The sequence below is a fragment of the Vidua macroura genome, chromosome 9 (assembly GCF_024509145.1).
Source record: "Vidua macroura isolate BioBank_ID:100142 chromosome 9, ASM2450914v1, whole genome shotgun sequence".
NCBI classification, from domain to species: domain Eukaryota; kingdom Metazoa; phylum Chordata; class Aves; order Passeriformes; family Viduidae; genus Vidua; species Vidua macroura.
In genome coordinates this window covers 13,291,130-13,304,701 of record NC_071579.1, presented here as the reverse complement: position 1 = coordinate 13,304,701, position 13,572 = coordinate 13,291,130, and the positions used below count along the sequence as shown (strand labels likewise).

At 35.7% G+C, this 13,572-nt stretch overlaps 1 protein-coding gene across 6 annotated transcripts in view; it reads right to left on the bottom strand.

Moving 5' to 3' along the window:
* The window catches only part of COL11A1 (collagen type XI alpha 1 chain), a 132,188-nt gene that overhangs the window by 81,628 nt on the left and 36,988 nt on the right, over window positions 1–13,572 (bottom strand). For 2 of the 6 annotated variants that reach the window (XM_053984531.1, XM_053984535.1), the window contains 5 exons: window positions 5,941–6,093; window positions 5,659–5,754; window positions 3,238–3,483; window positions 599–661; window positions 14–55 (listed from right to left, as the gene is read on the bottom strand). In XM_053984531.1, the coding sequence (XP_053840506.1) occupies window positions 14–55; window positions 599–661; window positions 3,238–3,483; window positions 5,659–5,754; window positions 5,941–6,093 (600 nt within the window). Of the gene's footprint in view, window positions 1–13; window positions 56–598; window positions 662–3,237; window positions 3,484–5,658; window positions 5,755–5,940; window positions 6,094–6,363; window positions 6,481–13,572 lie in introns of all 6 variants that reach the window. The other 4 variants (XM_053984536.1, XM_053984533.1, XM_053984532.1 and 1 more) reach the window with 4 other exon arrangements.

Sequence of the window (13,572 nt, the reverse complement as noted above, 5' to 3'; positions counted from 1 at the left end):
TTAAACTACTTACAGCAGGTCCTCTTGGTCCTGGTGGTCCTTCAATGAGCATACCCTAGGGGTGGATGGAACACAATATTATATTCATTATTTTGTAGAAAAACATAAAAAGTCTTTTCAGCTGAACTACTTAGTGTTTTGATAAACTTTTCCAGGAATTTTCTCTCTACAGTTCCTAGCATGAAAATCTAAACTGTTGCATGGCATTAAAAGTGAGGAAGACTTCCTTGCCCTTGCTGAAACCTGTAGTGACGGTGTTACCTGTGCCTAAGCTGAAAGTTTTCTGGGTAGGTCTGTCCAGGATGTAGTTACTAGATGGCCTGAAGATCAGATCAATGATCTGTTTTCCTCTGTACAAGATTCTTTTTTTTTTTAAGGAACATGTGGTCAGTCCTTCATATAACCAAAGAAGTAGCTGGAACAAGCCACTGTCAGTAATCACTTCATATCATCCACATTACAGGGACTGTCTCAGAGATCATGGACAATGTGGATGCTGTCATTCTATCATGAACAACAACATTTCATAATGATGCATTAACAGTGAATATTTGTTATGTACAGTGCTACTGAAAAACTCCCTGACATCTGTACTTACAGGTTCAATCACAGCTGGCTCTCCCTTTTGGCCTTTTTCTCCATAAGCCCCATGTCCTGTCACCTGGCCAGTAAAAACAACCCCAGAAACAAAAGTAAGTAGAAGGGTCTAAGGACCTGGTACAATAAAGAATTGCAGCAACCTGTAACTGAAAGCTAAAGCTGGAATTGGTCTGTACTATAAAAAATACATGACAGGTACAAACCATATAAATCAAAAATACTTAATGGAAAATGCAAAAACTGTGTGTATGCTTTCTCCATTATTAGATATTGTCAATTTGTACTTTTTGAATGAGATGTGCATCCCATAAGTGTTTATCCCATGCTTAACATTAGAACTTTGAAAATAGAATCTAAAAAATAGAAATAGAATAAAATAAAATCTTCTGTGTGCAAGTCACAACATTGTTTCTTGTCTTATTTGATTGGAAATATTCTTGGCAATTGACAATGATTCTTCATGGCTTTATGAATTAAGCAGCCTACAGTAAGATGGAAAGAAAGATTTGTTGGTCCAATATGGACAGTACTTTTCAAGCTCCTCATTTCATTCATAAGACATCCACAACATGTAAAGCAGCCTGAGAAAGCTCTGTGATTTCATGGCATAAATGAGAAAGGAGATAAGTGGCAGTGTGGACACTAAAGAATATTTCAAAGATAGCTGATGATGCCTCATCACTACCTGAATTAGCATCAACTGCCAAATTCTTTGAGAACCAGCTCTGTGGGAAGTTTTGGGTTCAGGATTAAGGTAACAGAAGTACCTAAAACAATATGTCAATAACACATACTAATGGAAGAAACAGATTCAAGTTTCAAACAAAGAAAAAGGAACTGGTTTTTTTTTTAAACCATGAGATAATATATTTTCTTCAGAAGTATTTCTCTTGAGCGCTAACATATCTGACCAGCTTAAAATTTAAAATGTGCTTTTTAAAAATTTCAATATAGTGATTCAACATTTACTCTAAAAATAGCTGAGGATTAGTAAGAATAGTAAGGATAATGTTACAGCATTTCAATATGACATATTTTGGAATGGAAAAACAGAGATGCACAGACTGTGCATTTTGCACTGACTTGTAAAAGCACAGATCTCACTAGTAATGATGTTCATAAACCCATTGGTAGTTCATAAAAACCAAGTAGCAAGAAGTATAGGCAATCATGTTTTATTAGATTAACATAAATTACTTGTAAAAAAAAATGACATCAGGGTCTCCATCTTTGGAAATATTTCCACTTTTTGAAAGTTCCCATATACTGAGTACTTTCCATCTTGCCTTTTTTTATCATAGGTAGAACTTCAGTTATTCTAAATACATGCATATGTCAAAGGAAAATGACATATGTCTGGTTCAGCAGATGACAACTGTAATAAAGCTTCCACAGACCAGAGCCTGTGTTCTAATTCAGGATTCCTGACTCCTTCAGCTTTGTATCAAGGCATTTTAAGTTGAAATTTACACCAGGGGATAGAGTCTACACAGTCATTTGCTTAATGCAGGCACAAATGGTGCCTTATGGACTCTTTGCTTCACAGATAATCTGACCTTTTCTGTGTCATTCTGCCACAGTGTCCCCATCTGGGCTAGAAGGAAAAGAGTACACTTGTATCACATTGCACAGATAAGGATCATTAAAAAATACAATGACCCCAACAGGGTATAGAAAGGAGAGGTAAATGAAATACAGAAGGATGGGTTTCAAGGTTGGCAGAGAAAAGCAACCTCACAGCATTTGCTGTTATTTCTTGAAGCCTTTGTAAACTGAAGTTTTGACATTGTGAGAAGAAAATAAAGATAAGACTGAGCAAACAAAATTCTTTTCTTCTACTATATTCAGGGTCTTCCTAATTAAAAAATCCACATGGGATTTTTTTTTTTTTCCTTCCAGTCTTAGCCATATTAGTTTTCTTTGCAGCATCCACAGCTGGTAAACTGATAAACAAGGATCTTGGCACAACTAAAGGAAAGTTAAAGCCTTGCTGTTTAGACTATGATTAAGTCAGAGGGAAAGAGAGCTATAAAACTCAGAATGAAGATCATGATTCACAGGATCCACCATGTCATCCTATCTATCTTTATGTATACTGAGCTGTTAAATCACTTCTGCAAGACCATAAACCTGTCACCATTGACTAAGCTTATTTTCATGAAAGGGTTCAGGCCTTAACCTTCCCACTCATGAATTTTCTTCTTAGAAAGCTGCAAAAGCCATAGGATTCTTGACATTTATATGCATTTCAATTTCTTAAGGTAATTGTATAAAAATATTAATTACAGCACTTGTACCTGCATTAGAACTTAGGTTCTTTCCAGCTTTAGCTCTAGTTTAAAAAGGTTTTAAAAACTGTTCATTTAATAATTGTTTTTTTAATTCCATCTCCTCTTTCCTTTTCCTCCCATCTTCCACTCCCTTCAGCAAATGAGACAAAACTCTTACATGATAAAAACAAAAAGTTCAAGATTACTAAAACAAGAGGATGGCCTTGATCCAAAGGCTATTGGAAATGAGAATATATCTAATATGTACAAGGAGCTCTGGATCAGGGTCTGTGCAGTTCTGAGACTGTGCAATTATAAAAATATTGCTAAATTAGATTAATCTGCATGATGCCTCCAGTCAACTTACGCTTGTTTCTGTGATATCGGTCTCTGCAGGAACACCTGGACCAAACTCCTCATTAGTGGAATCAGTTGGTTTCTCTTCATATTCTTTATATTCATAAAAATCATATTCTCCTAAATCTCCATCTACCAGCAGATCAGATTCACTGAGGTCTACTCCTCTGCTTCCATATTCAGTTGCCTCAGTTTTTTTATCATAATCCTCTCCAGTTATGTATTCTTCAGCAAATACTTCTTCAACAGGATTTTGCTATTCGTATCAGTAGCAAAGATTTGGGAACAGGAGGAATATGTGGGTTATTGTTAGTAAAGCAATGTAAGCATACGCTGATCCACCATGATGACTTGTCAAAAGAAGAAAGAACAGTAGAACTACAGCATATTGTCTTTTAATTAGAGTCTGAAGGAATGGAAGCTCAGCCTTTCAGAGTAATTAAAAGATCTTTGTATAAGTAGTACAAAGACGTAATGTTTTCATACGCTTTGGTTTTTTATTTCCAAAACCACTGAATTCAATATATCCAGTATTATGTGTACTGCTTGCGTAATGTTACTTTAGTGCCAAATATAGCTGAATTTCGCTGCTTGGTTTCACTCTTACAAGCATTCATGAATGAACATATGCAATAAGCAGTGAATAAGTTCAGATCCTTTTTATAATAGCAACGTGGAGGAGGTGCAAGCATCACTTTAGTTAAGCCCAGCATTTACATTATTTTCTGTCTATAAATACCAATGCTGAGCTAAACTTCTTTTCTCTTGTTAATGATTTTGAAGTTTATTTATCAGTAAAAGACATAACTTGTTGTGTGTCATGGTAATTTACATATTTTTTGGTCTAAGTTCTACCTCTACAATTCAGATTAATTTTAAGAGTTTTGAAATCTAAGCTTTCATCTTAAAGTATGTAAGCTGTCAAACCAAGCAAACAACTTAAAAGCACTAAAGCAGTTTAAAAGAATGCTATATTTGAGATGTACAAAACCATTTGTGAAGTAAAGGAGCATTGCATTATTCTATTACAGAGGTCTTTCAATAATTTTGCATATAGGAAAATTATGAAAGAAATTGAAGTTCAGATATTGCTAATATAAAATTATTAGACAATATGAAGTAGTATGATCTTGAAAATATTCAGAAGCTAATCAACATCCAGTGTAATTAAAAAATCTTGATCTAATAATAACACTGAAATTTATTGCAATTAAAATAGAAGGCCAGATTCTGATTTAACACTTGCCTAATTCCATTATTTACAGTAGTATGACTTCTATCTTATAGCTGGAATAAACACAGATCAGAACCAATTCTAAGGCAAATATTACCTTTATAAAGAAGTGTTCTCACCAAGGAGAGAATTTAGCACTTTGAATCTACCTCTTTGCAGCTCTACAATTGTACAACTGGCTTAGAATTGCCCAGGAAAAGGAATGATTTAGATACATTTGTTGATCAATTTGTGAGAAGCAAACATGAGACTGAACACAAGAATGCTTAACAGCAAAATGAGTAAAACATACCTTAATTCACCTTCACCTTCCAAGATATATAAGAGGAAAAGCATAGAACAAATGGGGACTCTTTCTCTTTTCAAATATTCAGGGGAAAGAGGTGAGGGAGAGTTTTGTACATCTTTTAAGCAACAATCTTAATTTTGAAAGGAAAAGGAAAAGAAAAATGAGAACAATGTTTCTTAAAATCTGCCATCATTTTTCTAACATTAGCGTTAATTAATATGCAAACATATTAATCAACACTGGCTTAGCTGCAGTAATTTTAACAAAATAATGTTTAGACCTGTTATTGTGGCTTTCTAGGAATAGTCAAAATAATAATAGTCAAAATAATAATTTTATCTTTTTTGACAGTTCAAATTATAATGTTCCTTTTGAATAGAGCAAGTGAAAATCAAATAATTCAAATAATTTGGTTTTGTTAGCTGAAGAACTATGAAAAAGAAATGATGGCTTCTGACTGAACTTCCATATGCCGCTATGGTGGCAGCCATCCTTTGTTTTGTGTTAGGCTCTTTTATGCTGCACTTTAAAAATTACAGGAAAAATTAGAGACCCCCCTTCCTATTATATCAGGAGGACTATGTCTAATATCTAACCTAGCTTGTGCAAGACATAGCTCCATTCACATCCACACTGGAAGAAGAAACACCACATTCCCACACCATATATTACTGAATTATTTCCAGAATCATGAACTCTGCAGGCTGAAGATTTGGCAGATCTCTACAGAATTAATGGGAGTTCTGCCCAAGAAAATAGTTTCTGATATTGGCTGAGAAAATATAAAATCACATAAAGTGCTGGTAGAGTTTGTATCATTTATATAGAAATCCATCCTTTTAAAATGCATTTGTACTTTTTAAATGAATGACACCTGGGACAAGTATTTTCCTGAGAGTCCTTATTACCTCATTTGCTTCAGTAGCTCTGGAGGGAGCTTCTGTCTGGGGCCCATAGTCATTTTCAGCTATTCTATAATCTTGAAATCCATCAATAACGTTGGCCTAGAATGAAAAAACAAATACATTATTAAAAAAAATCTTGCATGAAAAATTCAAGAGGTATTGCTGTTATTCAGGTTACGGTATTAGCCAGATGTATTCATCTAGTGGGGTTAGGTAATTTTTTTTCTTATTATCAAAGATCTTCCAGTCTTGGTCTGGGAAAGATCTTGATTATTTCTTGGCTACCTTTACCCCTAGTTTGTCTTTTGCTGCTGCTTGATAACTTTTCTTCTTCTTGGATGCATATTTTTCAGATTTTTTTGTTGTGGCCTTTTGAGGTTTGTCCTTTGAGCTAGCAGCCACTGTCCTCTTCTTCTTTTTGACCATGGCTTTCTTCTTCTGCAAACGTTATGAAAGACGGAATGGGACAACATAAATAAAATGAAAAGGAAATTGAGAAAGGGTGAATGAAAGAACGGTAACCAAATGCAAGATGAATGCTGTCAGCGATGAGACCTTCCATCTCTAACTGAAAGCAAGGGTTACAGCTATGAAGTAAAGAAATGAGTGAGAGGAAAGCATTAAGCTCATATACAAAGACACAAATTGACAAACCATGTGGTAGGGGACAGCTGGACACCACACAACAAACAGATCAGATTCTGTTACCTCTGTTTGTGCTACTGTCTCTTCGAACAGTGGGAGTCCCTCTGTTACAGAATCAGTTTCTTTATAATCAGCATCCCCATACTCATAGTCATATTCGATAAAATCTTCTGGTGTGTACTACATTGCAAATGGAAAAATATCAGGCATTCCCATGTTAGAGGTAGCAAACTAGATTAGCAATACTGGAAAGTATCTTCACCTTTACTTAGGAATAAAGTTTAACAAAATAAAGGTACTATTAACAATTCAATATCATTTTTCATTTGGGGGGAAAAACCTCACAACTTCTCATTTCTTTCAATGCACAGTACAGAAGTAGCAAAAAAGTAAATACTAATGCCAGGAAAAAACCTCTCATTAATTGGACTGCAAAGAAGAATCAAGTATAATTTTGACTACTGGGAGCACCAACAGATCTTTGTGAAACCATATATTTAAATAATACCTCTTTTACCTGTATTTTTTTTCAGGTGACCAGAAGAGCAGGGGTGCCAATATCTGACATGAATAAATAATTTCAGATATGGGAGAGGTCCCAGCTCACAAAAAAACATGGCTATCTTCCTCTTGTTTGAAAACCTTTTGAAAACCAGGACAGCTCCATGGTATAAATTCTCTGAGCAAAGCCTCACTGCTGTAATTTCATTTCAGATTCAGCTTTTGTAAATTGCTCCATGGCTCTGTTTCTATAATTTTTATCAAATGAAGATTTGGCACACAAACTTTTACGAGAGAAAGTAGCTTTAGTAGTAGGCTTGTGTAGTGTTATGAGCACAATCTAGGGAGCCAGGAACTCCTGAGCTGTACTCTTGGCCGTGCCAAGAAGATCCTGGTCTCCACATTATCTGCACCAAGTACAACTCATCAGAACTGAGAAGAAAGGGCAGCTTTGAACTATCTTGCCACTCCTACCATGCTTGAAGCAACAAGAGCTGATTGGCCTGGCAAATTAAAGCTGACTCCTGGTTACTCTTTATGTGCCCAGGGAGCTAAAAGAAGGCATAACTGTGGCCAGAGGGACAAGCATTTGCTTTCCCTTTAAGAAGAAATATTAAAATGTGCCTCATGTGAACTTGTCTCTTCTAAAATCCCTCTCTCCTGTTACAATTCAGCATCATTGTCTGTAAAATGAAGACAATATCTGCTTGTTTCATTATGTTGATGAGAAAGAGAATTAGTACATTACGCTTCCAAATCAGTCTGAGGATTCATAGAAGTCATCATTATCAGAAAGAAATGGATATGTTAGAAGAAATTACAAATTGAAATAGATCTCCATATTCCAAACTATATTCTGCCATGTGTCCTAACCCAGTGAAGTCAATGAAACATGTTTGACCTATAACTAGTAGAGCTGAAGGGCCTCATGTGCAGCAATGATACATTTACAGGTCTGTCAAGGTATAAAAGCACATTTTCTGGCTTGTGCAGTTCTGGAAATGCAACTCAATATAGCTTGTCTCTAAGAAGTGTGCCACTGACACCCAAAGAAGAAATGCAATGACAAGCTTCTGGAAGACCATAAACAGCCACAAAAAGGAAGTAAAGGAATAACCACATGGATAAAACAATACTTTTGAAATAGTTACAGAGTAGCATTGAAATTGCAGCATATATTTGGAAATTATAAAAATTTCTGCAAGTGATTTGTTTATCTTCTCTGAAGAAGTCCACACAAACTAGGTTTATCTACAGGGAAAAAAAAAAGTATTCAGTGGAATATACCTCTCTAAATTCAGTCATTCCAACCTAAAAGTGGTAACCAATTTAATACTTTGAAATGCTTCCTCAGCCAAACAACATGAATCAAACACCGCTGTGCAATTTTTATTGGAACCCAAGCAAAATACACTATGTTAAATAATATCCAGTATCTTAAGAGGTAAGTGGAGCAACATTTTTGAGAGAACTACCATGTCGTTAGCCAGATTTAAGTTTAATATGCTGTTAGGAGTTTGTTTCAGTAACATATAGACACACAGATTCATCTGTAGCAAGCATTATAAACCTATTCTGAAACTGGAAGCATTTATTCCAGCAGTCACTTTGAACAATTGACAACTAAAATATAACTCTGTGTTGCTCGGTATTATAACTGTTTTGCAAATCTCAGTAGTATGGCTTTTCTCAAGGTAAGCTGAATGGCTGTGCTGAATGGTGCCAACCACATGACTAATAAAATTGCAAGAGTGCAAGAAGTAGTTTTTCAGCAGCCATAAACTAAACAGAAATGTAGATTGCGGGGAAAAAAAAGGAAGGAAAAATATCTGTGCCAAGTATATTAATATTAAAAAAAGAAAGTAGTGAATAAGCTGATGTTTATGCTAAGAGGCCTGGTTCAAAAAGTCAGAAATTTATGAATGAGAACTAAAAACATACAAAAAAGCACAAGTATGTGGACAGATCTATTGCATCATGCATAATCACAGAGAAAATACTTTTGGGTATTGTGCTTCACTCATTTCTGTTAAAGAAAGTGACACTTCCCTTATATGCAGAATGTGATCACAAATACAAGGGTATATTTTGGTTTCACTGATATGCCGGCACGCAGAAAGAAATAATAGGGATGGATGAGAAGTGGGGAATGACAGTTTCCATGCTGGAGTCAGATTACTGCCAAGCAGGTGAAGACCTTCCACTTTAAGAGCACAGTATCAGACGGGTATTACAAAAATTTTTGAACTTACAAGCTAGGTCATGTGGCCACTATGCCAAAACTATATTCAAGTAGTTTTGAAATCACTTTGTAGTCCCCACTGACATAAGGAGCACAAGTGAAAATATGTAGTAGCCTAAATGTACAAGATAAACTCTATTCTTAGCAACCCTTCCTTTCCCAAGACATTTTCTGCAACAACTCTCATATTTCACACCAGCTGATAAACAGAGAATATGTTTTGTACTGAGCTCCAGGGGTCCTGCTGCAAAGAGTTAAATAGAGATGCAAAATCTGCCAGGTGTATTTCCTGAGGCACAATCTGTCCAGATGGAGGAATGCATCTCTACACCCCTAGCTGATGTAAAGATGCACTTTAGAAATATGATTTACTCACAGAAAAATTTTACCAACTCGACCTGATGAAGACTGTTCCCTGTTTTTAATAGGACACAACAGGACTAGTGAAGGACCAGTCAGGTAAATGAAGACTAAATATACAAACATGAGGGACAGATTTAATGGCTTTAGTCACCTGCTGTGAAGCTGGCAACTCAAACTTGCCCTGCCATTAACATTATCCAGTTAAGACTAGATATGGGCACATACCCCTTCTTTTTCTGGAGCTACACAACAGAAAGGTCACCTTTATCAGATGACCAGAGACAGGGGTATGATCCGCTCATTTTGACCTCAACACACCTTGAGGAAAGTTCCTTTACATTTTGGATACACAAAACCCAGGCCCTGCTGTTAGTTCACAGAAGCTGTCCAGTTCACAGAAATCTATCATAGTTGAACCACTAATCAAGAAAAGATAATAAATAGACTCTTGAATATATAGACGATAGAATCTTGAATTTCAAAAGAAATAATAGGTTAAACTCGGCAAGGGATTTCAGCTAAGAGACATCAGGTAACACATACTTCAGATGTGATGCAATTTTCTTCCTCTTGATTTTCTTTCTTCTCTAGTAAGACCACCAATAGTTACTAAACAGCTATTCTTGTAATGAATATTGCATATGACTATTTTCTTACAAATGAAAGGAAGAATGAAACCTGCTGCTTTTTGATGGGACAAAATGTTTCCATTATGACCTCATGCCTTCTTTACCAGAGTGATTATATTACACTACCAGATCATCATGCAATTCCAATTAGAGATGAACTGTTTTCTTCATCAGATGAATTTTAGAAGCAGAGGATCAGCAGCCTGCAAAGTCTATTTGAACTGGGAAATAACATAAATATTCTGAAGGAAACCTTACTGTTGAAACCACTTTTTCTGCTATCCATACTCTAAAAACGTAACCTCCCATTCCAAATGTAGATTTTAGCAATTTTTGCTTTACATTTCCAAATAAAAATAATTAATAATCTAAATCCTCTACCAAAGAACAGTCATAATCTCAATTTTTCCATTTCCTTAAAATTATGGTACATCATGTATAAGCTGAAGAGGCAAAGATGACTTTGAAATATTCTAGGCTCACTAACACTTTACAAAATGCAATAAATGATGCCAAGTAAAATGAGAGTTTCAAAAATCAGCTGCAATAATGTACATAAATGGTAGATGTCAATCTTACAGCAGAAGGAAAGTTAAAAGATTTAAAGGATGGCCTCTTCTACCATAGAGTCCTTATATTGTTCAGAAAAGTGATAAAAGCAAGGAGATAAAAGGAGATAAGAACATTATCTTCAGTTTCCAAAGATATCCTCTTTCAAAAGGAGAAAAATGCTCTTAATGTTCTTTGTTATATTACTCCCTTATATAAAAAGTTTATATATCTATGTAAAAAAAAAGAGAGCTAGGAAGATCACAGTTTTTAATATCAGCTAAATTAGCTAACTGCAGTTCTAAGGGTAACAATAAACATAAGATTAAACATAAAAATAAACACCTTTCTGCATTTTTCAGAAAACTAGTCTTTCTGACCAGTCAAACACCCCAAAGGACACCAAATTAACATTCTGAAAGGATGCTTGAAGCTTCCAAGTCAAGATATTTGGGTGCCATTTGCACTTTTAATTTACCAAATTCATTTCATTAAATGAAAACATTTCATGTCTCCAAATAATCCATTAGTTTGGGATAGATCCAAAATAAATGAAGCCGAGTTCCGTTGGGGAGGCATTTCTTCAGCAGAAGTCAGACCATGTGATTCACTAGGTTACAGAATAATCTTCCAAGAGGAGATTTGAAAGCCTGATAGCTGATTCCTTTGAAAAGACCTGAAGATACTCCAGAAAATATACTGCCCAACATCAAGGATGATGAAGACTGGCTAGGTCTGTCACTGCTCTAATTTCTGTGAGCTGGCAAAGCATATGTGATTGACCTGGAAAGGAATTTAATACATTTCCATTTATAGTAAAAAGGGGTTTGAAAACAGGATAGAGGCCAGATTGTTCACAAGGTATTTATAAGAAATGCATAGGTATGTATCTTTAAGAAAAGCAGTGTTGATAGTTTTAAAATATAATTTCAAACCCATATGGGATCCTTAAAACCAAGTCATACATTCAATGTGAAAAAACCCAAAGATTCCTGAACTTCTAGGCAACACCTTTTTGTGTAGTGCCAACTGCTGAGGTCATCACGCTGACCTTGACAAGATACAGAGTTTTATACCTGGCTATCCACAAGCAAGAACAAGGAAGACTGATGCACACTTCAGTTAAAACATGTCTTGAAGATGGAAATAAATGACAATAAATAACAGAGTGTATGGGTATTACTATTAATCTACCGCTCTCCTGTTTTCAGTCTGAATGACACTTAGGTCTGATGAACAAATCCCAGGGGAATAGAAGCATTCAGTATAGGGAGGGTTCTGACACACATCTATCCCAACAGCTCAGCCTGAACTGCTCACAAAGAGCCCACAGTCCTGGCCAGCAGCCAAGTGCAACACATTCTGCAGAGCCTGAACACAAAAGGTAGTTAGAGGTTGCCCAGTTAAATAAGTCTTGTTTAGACACATAACACAGTCACTTGGGTCCAGAAAGAGACTGACTGAATTAAAATGGAAATATAAAGACCCAATCAGGTCCAAAGCTTATATCTTGAAATCCTCAGGTCACCCATTATATGAAAGGAGAAGTGAGGATGCAGGAGTTGACCTTGCTGAGAGAAAAGAATGTCATGGGGGGAACAGGACAGCACAGGTGGGTAAGCCTGCAGACAAGGGTAGAATTTAAGATATATCCTCCTTTTCTAGGCTGACGAGTTCTGTGTCTTTATTCACAGCCTGCTATTTTTGTGAATCCCACTGTGAGATGTTTGATTCTTCCTGAACTTTGCTTAGGGTAAACTTGGCATTTGATTCAGGCATGAAGAGATCCTGTAAGTAAAAAGTAGGCACTGAAATTCTCTCTGTTGGACCACCCAAACTGCAGTTTAAATGTGATGCAAAAGAAAAAGAAAATACAACCAGAAAAAGGAAATCTCAATGCAGCACTTAAAGCATAATTAATAAAGGCAATTTGATTACAAATCAGTGTCCAGTAAATTTACACAGAGAGCACAGTGAAAGCTGTAAGGCCTTGAGAAAAACTCAAACATTTTAAAAAACAAATATTTCATTTCTGATGTTGCAGTGATGTGACATGCACTCTCAAGCTCATTTAATGGAAATTCACCACAATATATTTCATAATTTTTCTGATTTTGTGATTGGTAATTATTTTTAGTGTAGATGAGGTCTTAGACCCTTCCCAAAACAAACACATAGGCAATTCCACCAGCTGAACTGGAAAGAGGGCATATGGTGGAAACAAATTCAGAAAATGAATGATTTAAATCAGCACTGCTATTGAAAGAAATGCCCCCAAACCTAAAATGCTGGATATTTTATTATTTGCTCCTTTGGAGAAAGAAGCATTGCCTAGAGCAACAAGGATTGCATTCAGCTAAATAAAGTACTAATGCCCTTAAACCAATATCTTTTTACCTAAATCCTTCTCTCTAGATGCTTCTTTAGTGGTCTAAAAATATCCAGCCTTTCAGACAGAATGCCTTCCTAGGCTGTGAGCTTGCCAGGTGACTACAAAAGTTTGCAAGTTCAAGAGCAATCCTATTCATCTTCCTAAATGCAACTTCACAAACATAATTTTCTATTTTACTGATGAAAAGTCAACCACTTCCTTTGGGTTTTGTAATCAGTGCTGGAAACACACATTAATAGGCTCTGAAATCACATAATTTATCTTTAAGCCAAGTATCAGTTTCTTATTCTGGACTGCAATAATTCAAAGGCTCAGAGACGTAATGCCAAAAGGGACTATTAGACCACCTTGGCTAACTCTTGCATACTTGCAGACTTCAAAACTTCCTACAGTCACTCTGTAACTGAGTCAACTAAAGTATGACTAACATTTCCCCAAACTTTCAGAAAGGTCTCTATCCTTAGTTTGAAGATATCTAGAGATTCATCATTGTGGTAATTTGTTCTTTCTTTCCTACAAGTTTTAGTAGATATTTTCCTTACTGAAATTATCTATCTTTCTTCTCCCTCCACACCATTTGTCTACGTTTTCTTTTT